Genomic DNA, 19,866 nt, shown 5'->3' on the forward strand with positions numbered 1-19,866 from the left:
TGGCTAACTCCAGACGCCAAAACCCAGCCCTTCCTTCCTTCCCCAATGAAATGTTTGACTTCTTCTTATGTTGCCGGCCAGCAGGTTGGCACCCACCGAGTCAGGAGTGTCCTCTGCTACTCAAATCACTGACTGTCCTCAATAAAGATTTTCCAGTACCTGGGTGCAAAGTTCTCTTCTAACTCCCAGGTCAACACAGTTAACCGTATAATTTACACATGCAGAATTGCACAGGGTGAAGGGGGCTTCACTCATCTGGGAATTGTGAAGTTTGCAGGAAGGGTCTCCTACTTTCCAAGGCATCATTGCATCACTCCAATCTAAAAACTTCAGAGGGAGGAACCAGGACTTATAACCAATGATATGGTCTAATAAACATTTAGGACAATCCAAACTCAATCAGCCCACTGCATTTTGGAAGTAATTTGGTTGAGTTCACATTTGCTATGGAAGCATGACCGTGGTGTCACCCAGCTCGAGTCACCAGCCGTGACATGCTTAATCACGCTAAGACCCAGTGACAGCATGTCCAGACTTTTGACATGGATGCAGCGGGAACACCACAAGATTCAGTTCACCTCAACCCGGCTTTCACCCCTTGGAAAATCAGGGAGCCATTTCTGGCAAAGTCACTCCAGGGCTCACCCCCTGCCCAGCCTCCAGGGCACAAAGATAGTGAGGAAAGCCACAGGCACTTGGCAGCTTCTTGAGGGTATAGCTGCCTTAGGCAGGAGTCTCCGCGGTCACTGGCCAGCAGGTACGGAGCTGCCTAAGGATCTAGTTTCGGAATACGTCACAGAGGGCAAATCCTCTGCACCCCCACCCCCATTTCTCTGTCTAAACACCAGGAGACATCCCAATAAATGTAATCCTTTCAGGTCGGAGCTTGCGTGTTCTGAATGGAACGCCACTTGTTGGGACCCTAGAAGGGTGAACAGTCCACAATGAGGGAGAAAGCGATGGAAGAAGTTCCAAGTTCTTCAGTCGGAAGAGCGTGCCCTTTGAGAAAATACCACTACACAGCAGTGTGAATACCTACTTTCTATCATGCCCAGTGAAATGACCCAAAGTAATACACTGCCCATTTACTTTGGCAACCAATTTGCAGCTGTTCTGATGCCACCAGAAGCTGTAGGTGTTCACTTGTTAAGAGGAGCAGGGATCGGGTCAGGGTTTGGGTTTTGGCGGGGGGGACAGACGAATTAATGCTATCTTCACTTGTTTCCTCAGAAACAGTGCTCTTTGGAGATAACCGTCAAACATCTCAACTAAAAATACATTTAAAACTGGCAGTACTGGCTTGGAAGTTACTGTAGCAGCCAGTGTATGGTCACAATCCATATTGCGTTTGATCGATTCTGAATGTCAGTGACACACGCACACACACACACACACATCCACACACACCCGCCCCAACATTAAGTGCACCTTAAGAAAGCAAAAGAGACCACCTCTTTTTCTTTAAAAAAATTACTTCAGCCGGCAAATACACAATATACCTGCCGGCACCTGGAAATTTCAAAGTAGGAAAGACTGAGGGAGGGGAGAGATTCAGGTTTCTCACAGCTTATACGCTACATCACAAAATGGAACAATCACTTTTTTTTCCCGCGACAAATGCCCCTCTAATCTGCCCTCCCTTGTCAGTTTGGTTGACTCCCCTCAACTCCCTGGGTGGCCATCTCTCCACAGAGTCTATTTGTACCCAGTGAGGGTCTCTCAGCACACAGCTCGTCTTAGCTGGGGAGGGGTAACTGGGGAGGAGAGGTTTGGGGGTGGGGGTGGGGGGGGAATTATTCACCTGCGGTCTGTCCCCCCCTCCCCCAACCCTTCCCCATGACCACCCACTGCACCTCCCCCCACCCCGGCCACCCCTTCAACCGCAGCCAGGGATAGAGAAAAGCCCAGGACTGGTGTCTGCTGCATCTGCCTGGCCATCTCTCTCGGTGGGAACGCCAGTTGTCCTGTTAAGAAGTGAGATCGAGCCTGAGTGTTTGAAGGGCAAAAAAAAAATAAGAAAGAAGACTCCTTTCCCAGCGGAGGACACGCAGGCACAGGCAAAGAAAAATAATAATAATAATACAATACAAAGATCATTGAGTCTGAAGCTTCTCAACCAGTCACGTGGCATTTTCATTCAAATCGAAGGGAGTTGAACATGCAAGTTGAACCTCGCAGTCCCTCGAGAGCTGCAGTCATTTATGCCTGTTTGTATTCTTCTTTCTTTTCCTCTTGAAGAAACAGCAACACCTGGAGGTGGGAGACAAGGAGAAACAAGGAAAAAAAAGCATTAACAAAACTCCCAGAGACTCTGCTGAATGATCAAAGGTAAACGATCATAATCTTCTGACAGGGGCTCATATATTCCTGAGGTTGGGCATCCCTTATAACCCCCAGATCAAAAGATACAAGCTGATCTAGTCACTCATTGAGAAATAAAGCTACTTGAACACTAAAAAACTGCTGTATATACATATATGTTTGATACCCAAATCGAGGGGGAGCTAGATAACTTCATGAGGGAGAAAGGAAGAGGTAATGCTGATAGGGTTGGATCAGGAGGAGGCTCATCAGAAGCACTGTAGATCCAGATATTGGATAGTTAAATTGGATGGTCTGTTTTTGTGCAGTGCATTGTATGCAAAGTTTTAGCTTACATCTTAAACAGAACCCCGTAGTTCTGTATGCAAGTTAAACATTGACCTACAAACCCAGACAGGACCCAACTAGTTCAGCACGAGTCAAGAGGTCTGGCCATGGACAGAGAAAGAAGTTTCACGACACCAGGTTGAAGTCAGGTGAGACGAAGGGGCAAACCCCAAAAGTTTGTGGGTTTACTATCAAATAAACTTGTTGGACTTTAACCTGGTGTTGTGGGACTTCTGACTGTGTTTACCCCAGTCCAATGACAGCATCTCCACATCAGAGGCACAGATTGGCATTCATTCGAGGACATCAGCATCAAAATGAATCAACCTCTGGTGACCTTACAGAGGTCTATAAAATAACGAGGGGCACAGATTAGCTCGACAGTCAACATCATTCCCAAAAGGTAGGGGAGTCTAAAACTAGAGGGCATAGGATTAAGGTGAGAGAGAGAGAGATACAAAAGGATCCAGAAGGGAAATTTTTTAACAGAGGTGGTGAGTGTCTGGAACAAGCTGCCAGAGGTAGTAATAGAGGCGGGTACAATTTTGTTTTTTAAAAAGCACTTAGACAATTAAATGGGTATGATGGGTATAGAGGGATATGGGCCAAATACGGGCAATTGGGACTAGCTTAGTCGTTAAAAAAGGGATGGCATTGACAAGTTGGGTCGAAGAGCCTGTTTTTATACCGTAAACCTCTAGGACTCTTGTAGATATCTGAATACAAATTTAACAAGCAAATGTTTCCTCAAGAACACGAGTGTCAACATATTTTGGTGACAATGGTGTTCAGTAACATTACTGAACTCAGATTTCAAGACTAAATATTAATAGAAAGATCAAATCCCACCATGGCAGCTTGAGATGAGGGATTAAATTTGAAAAATATAGAAATAAAAAGCTGGTGCCGGGAAGAGAGCGACTCAGGATACTGTAACCGGTTCACCAATACCTTCTTTGGAAATTCATTCATGGGCCGAGTGTAACTAACTAGGCCAACGTCTATTGCCCATCTCTTGTTGCCCTCGAGGTGGTGGTGAGCCACTTCTTGAACCTGCTACAGTCCATGTGATGGAGGTACATCCATAGTACTGTGAGGGAAGGAGTTCTACAAGTGTGACCCAGCAACAGTGAGAGAATGGCTGATATATTTCCAAATTAGGGTGCTGTGTGGCTTGGAGGAAAACTTGACAGAAGGTGGTGCTCCCATGTGTCTGCCACCCTTGTCCTTCCAGGAGCTCATGCGTTTGAGGGGTGCTGTCAAAGGAGCCTTGGTGAGTTGCTACAGTGCATCTTGTAGACAGTAAACACTGCTGCCTCTGTGTGGAGGGAGTGAATGGGGTGCTGATCAAGTGGGCTTTGTCCTGGATAGTGTCATACTTCTTGAATGTTGTTAGTGTTACACTCCACACACCTGAAGATGTCATTGACCGGAAACTTAAATACTGGAGTTACAAGAGCACATCAGAAGTTCTCAATGCTGCAGACAGTAACTCAGTGCTCGACTCCCCAGAGCTTTCCCGCCATCTACAAGGCACATGTCAGGTTGATGGGCAGTAATGGGTTGTATTGGATTTATCCTACTTCTTAGGATGATGTACATTTGGGTAATTTGCCAGTATTGCAGCTGTACTTGTTCAGCTTGGTTAGGGTGTGGCTAGCTGTGGAGCAGATGTACTTAGAGGTGGATAAGGTCATCAAGAAACATACGGCATGCTTGCCTTCATCGGTCAGGGCATTAAGTATAAAAATTGGCGGGTCATGTTGCTGTTGTACAGAACCTTAATTAGGCCTCATTTAGAATATTGTGTATAATTCTGGTCACCACACCACCAGAAGGATGTGGATGTTTTGCAGTGGGTTCAGAAGAGGTTTACTAGGGTGTTGCCTGGTCTGGAGGGTATTAGTTATGAGAGGTTGTATAAACTGTATTTGTTCTCACTGTAAAGACAGAGGTTGAGGGGTGACCGGACAGAGGTCTACAAGATTATGAGAGGCTTGGACAGAGTGGATAGTCAGATGCTCTTTCCTAGGGTGGAAAAGACAACTATTAGGGGGCATAGGTTTAAGGCGCATGGGGAAAAGTTTAGAGGAGATGTGCGAGGCAAGTTTTTTTTTACACAGAGGGTGGTGAATGTCTGGAACTCGCTGCCTGGAGGGGTGGTGCGAGCAAGTACGATAGCGGCACTTAACGGGACAATTAGATGAATACGCGAATAAGATGGGAATGGCAGGATATGGACTCTTAAGTGTATATCGTTTTAGTTTAGACAGGCATCATAACTGGCACAGGCTTGGAGGGGCTGAAGGGCCTGTTCCTGTGCTGTACTTCTCTTTGTTCTTTGTACGACAGCTGAGCTGTTGTCAGGTCCAAAACCTTTGCTGGATCCAGCGTGTACAGCCCATGGAAGGATGCAAAACGGGGATGTGGCCTTTGCGGAATGCACGGTGGCTGACGTTTAACTGGAAGTTACATCAGGGAACCAGGCGGATGATAAATTGCGAGCCTCATCCATGATGCATTCTTGAAGTTGAAGAAAACGGAAGAGGTAGTTGATGCAATAAATAACCGCAGTGGTCCGGGAGGGGTAGGGTGAAGGAGGGCGATCAGGCTCTCTCCCCGATCACTGTGCATTGATAAACTATCAAGCAAGTTCGCTCAGGATTCAACTTAATTGAACAGTTCACTCTCACTTGGGCAAGGTTCCAGAGATCGGTCTATTCTCTGGGACAAGTCAGGGTCAGAGAGAATTAAAGAACTTGGAAAAAGGTGGTGATAGCTGGCCATTGGCTTCACTGAAAATTCTCATGTGGCAACAAAAATGGACTAAATGATGTAATATACTTTGCATCAATTCAATGGGCCAGACAAGTTCCAAATGTAAATTTTCTGTCGGATGAAAAGGTAATAATAGCAGTAAAGTATATTAGAATGATGATGAACATGAGCAACTGGCTGTGCTTGCAAAATTAAATGTCTCTTGCGCTGGCAGCTGGGGGAAAAATAAGCTTCTGCCAAAACTCTGTACTAGCGTAAACTGAGCATAAAACATAGGTGCAAACCAAACAGGGATTGAAAAAATATCAACAGGCAAAACGGAAAGATGCAAGCTGCAAAATTCTATCCAACTAGTTAAGAACGCAGTTGGCCAGCGGATGAAATTCTTTGTGAAATGTCGGGTTTGCTCCACAATGGCCTCGACAAGATTGGGACATTGATACACCACCTCCGAATCATTGGGGGGGGGGGGGGGGGGGTGGGAAACAAGAACCAATCTAGAACCAAGCAGCTATGAGTCAGCTCTAACAGACAGACAGGGCAGCACAGTGGCACACATTGCTGCCTCTCAGCACCAGGGATTCGATTCCTGGTTTTGGTCACTGTCTGTGTGGAGTTTGCACATTCTCTTCGTATCTGCCTGGGTTTTCTCTGGTTTCCCTCCTACAGTCTTGAAAGGCGTACTGGCCGTGCTAAATTCTCCCTCAGTATACCCGAACGGACGCCGGAGTGTGGTGACTCGGGGAATTCTCACAGTAGCTTACTTGTGATATGAGTAAATAGTCTTTAAATTTAAGTGCTTTATCAACAAGCAGGAGGTGCCCTACCTACAATGAAATGGGCAGGGGTGGGAGAGAGTAGCTAGGAGGCAAGGCGATTCTAATATGGTGGGCAAGGGTAGAGTAAAGTCTCAACAGGAGGATGGGGATGAGAAACATATCAGCCATGACTGAATGGCAGAGCAGACTCGATGGGCCAAATGGCCTAATTCTGCTCCTATATCTTATGGTCTTATTTCCCAATGTGTACCCAAACCCACAGAGTGCAGCCCAATAGGTAGCTGTATAAAGTGGCTATTGCACAGTAGATACAAGCTGTTCCAGGGGCATATTTCCACTGCGATCCTGAGATCTGCTCATTAATGCAGACGTGAACATCTGTCCTTACTTTATTCCCAGATGTTGATCTGCATACAGAGACATTAACACAATGACTCTAATACTGCTCAACGAGTACACAATATGCAGACAATAATTGCTTTCATCTGCGCTTGTCAAGTAATTCAATGCTTGAAAGAAGTTTTCAGCCAGTAAAGTGTGAAGCTTCTGATCAAATATTCTTGGCAGCTCAGTTCAAGAAACACCATTATAAATGTGAGGTGCGAGTTTTCCCTTTTGTTTGCCTTTGCTGGGAATGGTGACTCATTTCCACAGATCCTGCTGTACATTAAGAACGTAAGAAATAGGAGGGGGGGGTAGGCCATCTAGCCCTTTGAGCCTTGGAAATATATAGCGGCTGTTCCTTCACTGCCGCTGGGTCAAACTCCGGGAACTCCCTCCCCAACAGCGCACCTCATAAGAAATAGGAACAGGAGTCGGCCATCTAGCCCCTCGAGCCTGCCCCGCCATTCAATAAGATCGTGGCTGATCTGAAGTGGATCAGTTCCACTTTCCCGCTTTCTCCCCATAACCCTTAATTCCCCTGTCTATCAGAAACCTATCTACCCGTGTCTTAAATATATTTAGCAAGGTAGCCTCCACCACTTCAACGGGCAGAGAATTCCAGAGATTCACCACCCTTTGAGTGAAGAAGTTCCTCCTCAACTCTAATCTAAACTGCACCCCCCCCCCCCGCTTATCTTGAGGCCATGTCCTCTAGTCCTGCTATCCTTTCTAAGTGGGAAGAATTTCGCTACCTCTATCCTATCTATCCCCTTCATTATCTTATACGTCTCTATAAGATCCCCCCCTCAGCCTTCTAAACTCCGCACTAACTGGCTGGATATAACAGTGCAGTTGCTGCCTTTTCAACAGCTGTATAGTTTTTAACACCCAAGAGGACGTTTTAGTCTATGGCCCAATCAAACCCTCCCACATTCACACTGGGGCAAACCGGACACAACACTGTGCAACTTCAAACAGCCTTTACACAGCACGTAACTCACTACTTTTGAACGCACTTCGGACTGCTGAGGCACGTTTAGGCCACGTGTCACCACGTGATGGCTAGAATGGAAGTACCAATGCATGCGGCTCAAAAAAAACCTTTAAAAGGTTGATAGTTGTCCTTCGAAGATGACGATGGGATGTGCAGACTCATCAGTGATGGTTCACAGAGAGGTGGCTGCGTGTTTCCAGTCTGGGCTCACAGCGGTGGGAAGAGTTACAACCTATATTTCACAACCTGGAAAGATCCTGGTGTTGTTCATTGGTAGCAATAAGACATTGATGTGACATCATTGTCCTGCATGGGTGGTGGGATGAGACTGTACTGTCCACCCTTCGGAGGAAGGGTGATGGTGCAGACATGCAGAACTTGAACAGTCAGCACAAAGCCTGCACACAGCACCAGCATTTCAGAAGAGCAAGCTCACGTTTGTCATTAACTATCACTGACTGACCAGGAGTTAGTGGAGTGTGCACTCCCTGTATCTGGCGGCGTAACCTGCCCCCTGCAATGGCGCAACTGCCCCCCCAGCCCCCGCAATGGCACAGCCTGTACCCTCCCCTGCAATGGTGTAACCTGCCCCCTCCCACCCCTGCAATGGCGTAACCTGTTCCCCCCCCACCGGCAACGGCGTAATCTGCCCCCCCACCCCCCGCAACGGCGTAACCTGCCCCCTCCCCTGCAACCCGCCCCAGCCTCCCCCATATCGGTGTAACCTGCCCCCCCGCAACAGCGTAACCTGTACCCTCCCCTGCAACGGCGTAACCTGTACCCCCTCCTGCAACGGCGTAACCTGTCCCCCCCACAACAGCGCAACTTCTCCAAGTCTTCACATTTCACTCTGGAACTGCAAAAGCTGGAAGCATTCAGCAGGCTAGCTTCGCATTTGTAGACAGAGGGCGCAAAATCCTCTGTTTCTGGTATAAACCCTTTCCCAGCTAAAAGAAAGGAGTTATAACCAAAACATCAATCATTGTCCTCTCCACAGATGCTGCCTGAAGTGACTGACTGCAGAGAGGTCCTTGAGCTTTCTTGACCATTCTACCAGGTTCCCAGCTTCTCTCGCTGCCTCTTTCCGGCAGCATAGACTGGCCACAATTTCCAAGTCTGAACTGAGCTCACAGACGGTGCAGTGGGGAGATTTCTTGGGGGCACAATGTCCGAGTGCGATCGGGTACAATGTGTTGCAGGTGGGCATCTCTGCTGAGATTTTCCTGAGCTATAATTTAGCTGAGCAGACAGATTCTGACGTACAACTCTAAAACTCCAGCCATCTAAGGAGACAAGGAGACAGAAATTGCCCAGCAGCTGTGGTTACCTATCAACCAACCGAAGGCAATTAATGTCAATGACTGCAGTGGGACGCTGGTTTTGCAGCTGAAACGTGTGAGAGTCAGCAGCCCTTTATCGGAGTAGGCAGGCCTTGCTATGGCACAAAGTGCAGCAAGTACTAATTTAGCAATTAGGTCCAGAGAGGGAAGCAGGTATTGCTTTTTCTATTGTTTTTTCAGTCTCCAAAAGCTCTTGGTTTTAATTAAGTGAGCAGATAGGTAATTGATGAGTTTTCAAGCATTTAATCTCTCAAAGATGCAAACTTAACTGAGTGAAATTGGACACAAACATGGTAGGACAGGTGATGTGTTGGAGTTGCAGTATGTGGGCGTTGGTGGGTCTCTGCGTGATTCGCAGCAACACATTTATAGCTCAAAGAACTATGGCGCTGAGCTGAAGAGCTGGAATCCGAGCTTTAGATGCATGAGTGAGAGGGAAAGCTATCCGGACACTTGGTTCCGGGAGATAGCTGCACTCCTCAGGCTAGGTATTTGAGATCTGGTCAAGGATTGAAGGGTGTGCCTATGAATGTGGGATGTATGAGAATCTTGAAGGTGTCAATGGAGGAGCCTCAGCCCTTGCACTTAGAGTCATAGAGCAATACAGCATGGAAACAGGCCCTTCGGCCCAACCCAACAGTGTCCTCCCAGCTCGTCCCAATTGCCTATGTTTGGCCCACATCCCTCTAATCCTTTCCCATCCATGTACTTATCCAAATGCTTTTTAAATGTTGCTATTGAACCCACCTCAACCACTTTCTCCAGCAGCTCATTCCATACACACACCCCACCCCTACCTGAAGTTGCCCCTCAGGTCCCTTTTAAACTCTTTCCCCCTCCAATGCCCTCTAGTTTTCAATTCCCCTTCCCTATTGATGCCCCTCATGATTTTATACACCTCAGTAAGATTATCCCTCATGCTCTTATGTTCCAAGGAATAAAGTCCTAGCCTGGCCAATCTCTCCCTATAACTCGGGCCCACGAGTCCTGGCAACATCCTCGCAAACCTTCTCTGCACTCTTTCTAGTTTATCGACGTCTTTCCTATAACAGGGTGACCAAAACTGTGCACAATACTCCAAGTGCGTCCTCACCAACTACTTATACAACTGCAACATAACATCCCAACTCTTATACTCAAATGCCCTGACTGATGAAGGCCAGTGTGCCTTCATCACCCTGTCTACCTTTGATGTTGCTTTCAACCAACAACGTACTTGTACTCCGAGGTCCCTCTGTTCCTCAACACACTTGTCCAACAGGTTTGAGATTCTTGTGTGAATAAGATCAAAAACTGAAGGGAGGATGAGCAAACTGACCACAGCACCATGGTATGGGAAGCCATTCAAGTCGGGAGAATAAAAATTAATGTGGTTTTAGTAATGGACAGCTTAGTTAGAGAGCGAGATGTTGTTCTCTGCAACAAAGAGCATGAGTTCCAAAGGCTGCACTGCCCGCCTACTGCCAGGGCTAATGACATCTCCTCAAAGATGGAGAGGGACTTAGAGTGAGAGGGAAGGAATCCAATTTTTGTGGTCTATGTTGGTATGAACAACATAGGTGGGACTAAGGAACAGGTTCGGTTTAGGGACAACGGGCATCAAGAGACTAAATTAAATAGCAGGACCACAAGGTATTAATTTCTGGATTACTGCCTGAACCACAAGCACTGATAAACAGGGTGATAGTTTAGAGAACTGACCAACAGGAAACAGAGTTGGGAGAAGTGGGTCATTTTCAGTTGATGAGCTCTAAATAGAGGAGTACTACAGGGTTTAGTGGTGGGGTTTCACTTAATCACGATCTATGTTAATGATATCGGTGACTTAGCATGGCATTTACACATTCTCCCAGTGTCTGCGTGGGTTTCCTCCGGGTGCCTCCCACACTCCAAAGGTGCGCTGGTTAGGTGGGGATTGTCCATGCCAAATTGCCCCTTGTGTCCAAAGATGTGTAGGATTAGATGGATTGGCCATGGGAAGTGTGTGGGGTTACAGGGATAGGGCGGGGTGGGGGGGGGGGGGGGGGGGGTGGTGGTGGTTGGCCTGGATGGGATATTCTTTTGGAGAGTCAGTATACACGATAGGTTGAATGGCCTGTAAGAATTCTATAGTTCTAAGGGACAGAATGCATAGTAGCCAAATTTTCTGATGATATAGATAGGTAGCAAAGCAAGTTGTGAGGTGGATACAAAAAGTTGGCAAAGAGATGTGGATAGATTAAGTGAATGGGCAGAAAATGAGCCGATGGACTATAATGTGGGAAAGCGTGAGATTGACACTTGATGGGAAGGCTAGAAAAGCAGATTATTATTTAAAGGAAGCGAGATCCGGAATGCTGAAATACAGAGGGATCTGGGTGTCCTTGTGCATGAATCACAGAGTTCGCCTGCAGGTACAGCGAGCAATTAGGAAGGTAAATGGAACATTGGTCTTTATTGCAAAGTGGATGGAGTATGAAAATAGTTAAGTCTTGCAGCAGTCATACAGGGCATTGATGAGATTGTACCTGGAGGACTGTGTACAATGTTCGCTGACTTGAGGGATAGGCTTGCATTGAAAGCAAGTTTTTCCTGGGATGATGGGGTTGTCTGCACAGGTTGGGCCTGTACACGTTGCAGCTTAGAAGAAGAGATAATCTTATTCATCATAGAATACCATACAGTGTAGGAGGCTATTTGGCCCATTGAGCCGGCACTGACAAAAATCCAACTTAGGCCTCATCTCCCTGACCCATGCATTTACCCTGCTCATCCCCCTGACATTAAGGGACAATTTAGCATGGCCAATCAACCTAACCTGCACATCTTTGGAGTGTGGGAGGAAACCGGAGCACCCAGAGGAAGCCCACGCAGGCACGGGGGGAACGTGCAAACTCCACACAGACAGTGACCCGAGGCCTGGTCTCTGGAGCTGTGAGGCATGGTGCCACCCGCGCTGATTAGACTGTACTGTTAGATTCTGATGGGGCTTGACAGGGGAAGATGTTTCTTCTTGTGGGAGAAGCCAGAGCTAGGCAGCACAGTTAAAAAACAATAAAGGGATCACCCACTTAATTCGGACATGAGGAACAATCTCTTTTGTCAGAGGATTGTTAGTCTTTCCACAGCCGACAGGAGGCTGGGTCACGGCACATATTCAAGGCTGAACTGGACACATTTTTGATTGACAAGGGAGTTAAGCGTTATAGGAGGCAGGCAGGAGAGTGGCATTAGGGCCACAATTTATCAAATGGAAGAGGAGGCTCGAATGTCCTGCTTGTCTTTGTTATGATGTGGAGATGCCGGCGTTGGACTGGGGTAAACACAGTAAGAAGTCTAACAACACCAGGTTTAAGTCCAACCAATTCATTTGACGTGAGTTTACTATCAAATAAATTGATTGGACTTAAAACTGGTGTTGTCAGGCTTCTGACCCTCTTTGTTAATCATATGATTAATAATGGCCTGAGCAATCTTCCCTGACAATATTAATGTCTTGGTCCAATCAGCACTAAAGATGATTCAACATTTAGCTGTAGGCTTTAAAAATTTAGTTCACATCAGTGGCAGTCATTATGTTTATTCAGTACCCAGTGACTACACTCTAGAAAGTCTCCTTTACATTGTATCTTATAGTCAGGTGCTGCTTCTGCCACCTCAGTATATATAAAGTTGTACCATCTAGATTTAAGCTCGTTAGATCCAGTGGAGTGAAGCCAACAGCGAAGTCTAATCGAAAATTAGGGAGCCACTATACTTGCAATGTCAGGATGTCAATATTTCCCTAACGTTATTCTTTCACAAAGTATTACAGCTCCATAATTACAGAGCATGTTAGAGGAGACGACCTTTCTCCCAAGTGGAATGGGGAACACATCTGGAAGGTATCATGTTACAGGTGAAACAGGCTTTACTAAGTACATACATCCTTTAGGGAATCTTCACTTTCTTATTTTCCCCTATTTATGAGCATCAGGCAAGCCATTCCACTCACTGTCAGATGGCTGGCTTTAGTTTTCATCGGAGAAATCGATGCATCAACTCAAAAAGAACTGACGTCAACTCAAAGCAAGCTTCAATGGGTGGCACGGTGGTTAGCACTGCTGCCTCGCAGCGCCAGGGTTCAATTCCAGTCTCGGGTCACTAAGAGGAGACCGCATGTTCTTCCCGTGTCTGCTTAGGTTTCCTCCCACTGTCCAAAGGTGTGCGGGTTGGGTTAATTGGCCATGATAAATTGCCCCTTCAGGGAGACTAGCAAGGTAAATATGTGGGAGGACAGGGATAAGCCTGGGTGGAATTGTGGTTGGTGCAGACTCGACAGGCCAAATGGCCTTCTTCCGCTCTGTAGTGGTGCTATGATTCAGTGTATTGGGACAGCCACTATTGAATGTCAGACTGGAAATAAACAGTATCAGAATAGTGATGGCAATTCCTGTGAAATTCAATATTCTCTGTGCTTGGGTATCTGCAGAGCCCTGTCTCCAAAAGTGACAAGTTCAAAATAAATAAACTAGGCATTAGTTGATACAGGCAATGACATGACCAAAAAGTGAAGTTGTAGGTCATAATAAAACGATGGATTGGTCCTGGAACTCAAAAGGTTTCAATCAGTTTCTATTAGATTAAAAATTTCAAACCACAATAGTAACTAGGTTTCAACTGTTCTGTAGACACTTGGCTGCATCGGGCAGAGCATTGAGCACAGGAGTTGGGACGTTGTTACAACTGTATAAGACATTGGTGAGGCCACCTTTGGAGTACTGAGTACAAATCTGGTCATCCTGCTATAGGAAGGATGTTATTAAACTGCAAAGGGTGCAGAAAAGATTTACAAGGATGCTACCGGAACTGGAAGGTTTGAATTGTAAGGAGAGGCTGGGACTATTTTCCCTGGAGCATAGGAGGGTGAGGGGTTGATCTTATAGGGGTTTATAAAATCATGAGGAGCAAGATAAAATTAATAACCAAGGTCTTTATCCAGGGTAGGGGAGTCCAAAGCAAGGGGGCATAGGTTTAAGGTGAGAGAGGAAAGATTTAAAAGGGACCTAGGGGGCAACTTTTTTTACACAGAGAGTGGTGTGTATATGGAATGGAGCTGCCAGAGGAAGTGGTAGAGGTGGGTACAATTACAACATTGTAAAGATATTTGGACAGGTACATCGATGGGAAAGCTTTAGAGGGATATGGGCCAAACACAGGTAAATGGGACTATTCAATTTAGGAAACCTAGTTGGCATGGAGAAATTGGGCTGAAGGGCCTGCTTCCAAGCTGTGTATCTCTATGATTTTATAAGTAGAAATATCGATCTGACCAGTTTGATGCAATGCATTGGATTTCTTTCTTAAATGAAGATCCCCTTCTGAGGTTTGCATCTACTGCTGCTAAAAAAAATTACATTCTGTTATAATTCTTTGATTTTAAACTGGGACATTAAGTGTAATTTGCAAGAAAAACTCCTGAAGTTTCATCTGAGGCTCTTATGCAACTTCCAAGGATGAGTGAAAGGTAGTGTACGTGTGCCAAAATAAAGTGTCACAAGTCCCACTGGACTTGATGTGCCAGCAGTACCAATGATTTTATATAGCCCCTTTTTGTAACAAAGCATCACTTCTTATGAGTGTAATGGCAGCATGGTGGCACAGTGGTTAGCGTTGCTGTCTCATAGATTCAGGGACCCGGGTTCGATGAGGGCTTTGTGCGTCTGTCTGCGGACTTTGCTTGTTCACCCATCCTAAGGATGTGGACGCTTTGGAGAGGGTACAGAAGAGGTTTACCAGGATGTTTCCTGGACTGGAGGGTATTAGCTACGAGGAGAGTTGGATACACTCGGTTGTTCTCACTGGAACGACAGAAGTTGAGGAGTGACCTTGATAGAGGTTTACAAGATTATGAGGAGCATGGACAGAGCGGATAATCAGATGCTCTTTCCTAGGATAGAAAAGTCAAGTACGAGGGACAGAAGTTTAAGGTGCGTGGGGAAAAGTTCAGAGGAGATGTGTGAGGCAGGTTTTTTTACACAGAGGGTGGTGAATGTCTGGAAGGCGCTGTCCAGGGAGGCGGTGGGAGCGAGTACGATAGTGGCATTTAAGGGGCAACTCGACGAATACATGAATAGGATGGGAATAGAAGGATACAGACTCCGTAACTGCATATGGTTTTAACTTAAGCAGGCATCATGATCAGCGCAGGCTTGGAGGGCCGAAGGGCCTGTTCCTGTGCTGTACTTTCCTTTGTTCCCCCTGCCTGTGGGCTTTTCGCCAGGTGCTCCGTTTTCCTTCCAGTCCAAAGACACGCAGGTTGGATAGATCACAGTTAAATTTCTCCCCAATTTGTATGTGACCTTCGATGGAACAGTTCCTGCAGCCAAACTGGTGCCAAACTAGGGGCAGCATGGTGGCAGAGTGGTTAGCACTGCTGCCTTACAGCACCAGAGATCCGGGCTTGAATCCTGGCTTGGGTCATTATCTGTGCAGAGTCTGCACATTGTCCCCGTGTCTGTGTGGGTTTCCTCCAGGTGCTCCGGTTTCCTCCCACACTCCAACAATAAATGGGTTAGGTGCACTGGCCATGCTAAATTGCCCCTTAGTGTCAGGGGGAATTAGAAGGGAAAATACATGGGCTTTCAGGAATAGGGTCCTGATGGGATTGTTGTCAGTAATGGTACGATGGGCCGAATGGCCTCCTTCTGCATCGTAGGGATTCTATGAAATGCCACACTTTGCTCTCCACTGGATGCCACCAACGCCAAGAGGGGGGGGTCGTACGCGCGTGATTAATCCAGAGCTCCCATATATATGTATATCCTATCTAGGCATGTGCCATGGAGTGGGTACTCCAGTGACCCATTGGTGCTTGAGACAGGAAGGAGATCAATATATAGAGGTGCATTAAAACAAGATTGACATTGATCCACATAAAGCTGATATTAAGGTGATATAACCTAAAACTTGGTCAAATATGCAGACTTCAGGAAGCATCTCGGTAGAGAGGTTTAGGGAAGGAATTCCACAGTTTGGGACTTCTGCAGCTCAAGCCATTTCCCCCATTTTTTGCTTTGTTAAAATCACACATTTGCAAGAGGTCAGAATGTGAGCAGCAGAGATATTTTAGAGGGTTAGATTCTAGAGAAGGTTATAGTGCAAGGAGGGCTGAACCTAGAAGATTAGGAAGAGGGTCGAGAGCTTCAAGTTTCAGCTGTCCAGATCATCAACAACCTGTCCTGGTCCCCTCCCATGCCGAGACTATAGTTAAGAAAGCCCACTAGCACCTCTACTTTCTCAGAAGACTAAGGAAATTTGACATGTCAGCTATGAATCTCACCAACTTTTACAGGGGCACCATAGAAAGCATTCTTTCTGGTTGTACCACAGCTTGGTATGGGCTCCTGCTCTGCCCAAGACCAAAAGGAACTACAAAAGCTTGTGAATGTAGCCCAATCCATCACGCAAACCAGCCTCCCATCCATTGACTCTGTCTACACTTCCCACTGCCTTGGCAAAGCAGCCAGCATAATTAAGGACCCCACACACCTCCTCTCTTCCATCTTCTTCTGTCAGGAAAAAGATACAGAAGTCTGAGGTCACGTATCAATCGACTCAAGAACTGCTTCTTCCCTGCTGCTGTCAGACTTTTGAAAGGACCTATCTTACATTAAGTTGATCTTTCTCTATACCCTAGCTATGACTGTAACACTACATTCTGCACTCTCTCATTTCTTCTCTATGAACAATATGCAGTGTCTGTGTAGCACACAGGAAACAATACTTTTCACTGTATGTTAATACTTGTGACAATAATAAATCAGATCGATGGAAGGATCTGAAACATTTTAAAATCATGGCGTGGCTTCATGGGATTTATGCCAATTTAGTTCGCAAGCACTGGGGCAAATGTATGAACTGAAAGAACTTGATGCAAGTTGGGATAAAAGCAGGGTTTTGGATAACTTAAGAAGTTTATTGACAGAAGGATGTGAGAATCCGGGCAGAGATGTGTTGAATATCGAATCTAGAAGTGATAAAAGCACAGATGAATGTGTCAGCAGCAATTGAGCTCAGGCAGGGGTAAAGTCCCTCTGCTCAGACACTTAATTGGAGGAAATGGCACAATCAACATACAAATGTATGGCTTGCTTTAATCAAACTAATTTGAGGCAGTATCAGTCAGCAGAATGGAGCACAACTGAGAATAGCTCTTGCCTGATTAAAAGTAGAGAACTGGCAAAGACCAGAATCAGCACAGCAGAAAGCACTTAACTTCCAGCTAAAAGTCATTTTCACAGGACGAGCTGTGGGGTCGAATATTGCAAAAAAAGAATCAGCCCAATGCGGTCTTACTGGATTGGAAAGTATTTACAAGTTAGAATGACACTTGATGAAATGGTTGGAGGCAGTAATTAGCAGAACTTGACATGAGATTATTCTGGTTCGATATAGTTTCAACTATTGATGCACAACATGGAGAAGGAACCTTCTATGAAATCTGCTGACCAGCTATTTTGGGCCTGGTGTGAATACAAGGGCGGGACAAGGGGTGTATGGTGTATCTGGAATTCACATGTAGCTGGGGCAACATGGTGGCACAGTGGTTAGCACTGCTGCCTCACAGCACCAGGGACCCGGGTTCGATTCCCAGCTTGGGTCACTGTCCGTCTACACATTCTCCCCATGCCTGAGAGAGTTTCCTCCGGGTGCTCTGGTTTTCTCCCAGAATCTGAAAGCCGTGCTGGTTAGGCGCATTGGCCATGCTAAATTCTCCTTTAGTGTAGACACCAGAATGTGGCGACTAGGGGATTTCATTTCCTCTTATGACTTTAATAAATAAACTTTAAACTTTCGCCTCTATAAGAACATAAGAAATAGGAGCAGGAGTAGGCCATCTAGCCCTTCGAGCCTGCCCCGCCATTCAGTAAGATCATGGCTGATCTGAAGTGGCTCAGTTCCACTTTCCCGCTTTCTCCCCATAACCTTTAATCCCCTTGCCTACCAAAAACCTATCTACCCGCATCTTAAATATATTTAGCGAGGTAGCCTCCACCACTTCAACGGGCAGATGGTCAATAAATGCTGACCAGCCACTGACGCCCATATTCCATGAATGAATAAAAACATTTTTACTGCAGCCCCACAGTAATTTAGCCTGTCTCAGGAGCCAGGTATGTTTAATTTTTAGATTGAGGGACCTGGCTGATGACTCTTAGCCCATAGCACTGAACATGATCTGGCTTAAAAAAGAATAGAAATGCTATTCAATGTGCTGAGTAAGCCCATTCTTTGGTTGTGAACACCAGATCATCAGGAAGAAAGCCTGAAGGAAGTTAAGAATTTCCCAGTGTTAATATCCTGGAAAACAACTGAGAAGACAAGATAGAGTCTTGATTTGAGCAGCGAGGGGAGAAGGGCTGTGCAGAATGGCACAGTTTGATTTTCATTTGAGTTATAAGGAGAGGCTGGATAGACTGGGACTTTTTTCCCTGAAGAGCAGGAAGCTCAGAGGTGATCTTTTAGAGGTCGATAAAATAATGAGGGGCATAGATATGGTTGGATTGTCAATATCTTTTCCCAAGGGTAGCGGAGTCTAAAACTAGAAGGCATAGGTTTAAGCTGAGAAGGGAGAGATACAAAAGGGTCCAAAGGAGCAGTTTTTTCACACAGAGGATGGTAAGTGTTTGGTGCCTGGCCCACTTAATTCCTCACCACCACCTTCTCAAGGTAGTTTAGGGATGAGTAACAAATGCACCCTTGCATATTCTAAGGTTAATTTGCAGATTGAGACAATACCTTGAATACCGAGGGAAATTTTGGGTGTACAATGATAAACTGGAGGGGGCAAGAGTAATTCTGGGACTTGGTGTTCTGTGTCAGAAATTAAAATGCTCAGTTATTGGTCATGTTTCTAACAGGAATGGAAAATGTAGAGTACTCTGGCTAGGTGAATGGGAATTATGGACAATTAGAACTTGGAATGAAAATGCGTGGCATGCCAGTTTTCAGCAAATGAAACTCAAGGGAGGCCAGCACGCGGAGATCAGAACCTGCACATGTTAAAGAAATTCATCAGCAAAGGAGTGGGTTAGGTGCAGAGACAGGTGGTGGACTTAAATTGTTAGTGTGGCAGGTACAAAGTAAGGCTGCAAGTTTACCAACAAGGCAGACAGCAAATAGAATCATAGAAACCCTACATTGCAGATGGAGGCCATTCGGCCCATTAACTCAGAACTGACCACAATCCCACCTATGCCCCATAACCCCATGCATTTACCCTAGCTACTCCCTCTGACACCAAGGGGCAATTTAACATGGTCAATCCAGCTAACCTGCATATTTTTGGAGTGTGGGAGGAAACTGGAGCACCCGGAGTAAACCTACGCAGACACTGGGAGAATGTGCAAACTCCACACAGACAGTGACCCAAGTCAGGAATCGAACTCGAGTCCCTGGCGCTGTGAGGCAGCAGTGCTAACCACTGTGCCACCCAGCAAGATCGTGAATCACCTGGGTCGGCCGGTGGGGGATTGTAGCCAGTTGGAAAGAAGCAGACCTTGTGACGGATTCAGAATTGCTTTGAGCCAGAGGAAGTTTTGACCGAGCCACGATGGGTGAAATGGTCATGGGTGAAGATGTATGGTGTGAAGTTGGTGACATAGAAACAGAGTTACTGGGCTAGTAATCCTGAACACAAGTTCTATTCTCACCACAGTAATGGGTGGGATTTAAATTTCATAGGAGCCCTACAACACAGGAAGAGACCATTCAGCCCATTGAGTCTGCACTGAACACAATAAGAACATAAGAAATAGGAGCAGGAGTAGGCCATCTAGCCCTTCGAGCCTGCCCCGCCATTCAATAAGATCATGGCTGATCTGTCGTGGCTCAGTTCCACATTCCCGCCCTCTCCCCATAACCCTTAATCCCCTCTCTTATCAAAAACCCATCAACCTGCGTCTTAAAAATGTTTAGCGAG

At 46.1% G+C, this 19,866-nt stretch overlaps 1 protein-coding gene across 3 annotated transcripts in view; it reads right to left on the minus strand.

The window, feature by feature from the left end:
- Positions 1-1,869: 1,869 nt before the first annotated feature.
- Positions 1,870-19,866, minus strand: part of LOC145338934 (casein kinase I-like) — a 191,665-nt gene continuing 173,668 nt past the window's right edge. For all 3 annotated transcript variants that reach the window (XM_080183333.1, XM_080183334.1, XM_080183335.1), the window contains one exon: positions 1,870-2,250. In XM_080183333.1, the coding sequence (XP_080039459.1) occupies positions 2,196-2,250 (55 nt within the window). In that variant the 3' untranslated portion in view covers positions 1,870-2,195. The remainder of the gene's footprint in view (positions 2,251-19,866) is intronic.

Source organism: Carcharhinus amblyrhynchos, unplaced genomic scaffold, assembly GCF_965287045.1.
Source record: "Carcharhinus amblyrhynchos unplaced genomic scaffold, sCarAmb.v2.hapA chromosome_251, whole genome shotgun sequence".
NCBI classification, from domain to species: domain Eukaryota; kingdom Metazoa; phylum Chordata; class Chondrichthyes; order Carcharhiniformes; family Carcharhinidae; genus Carcharhinus; species Carcharhinus amblyrhynchos.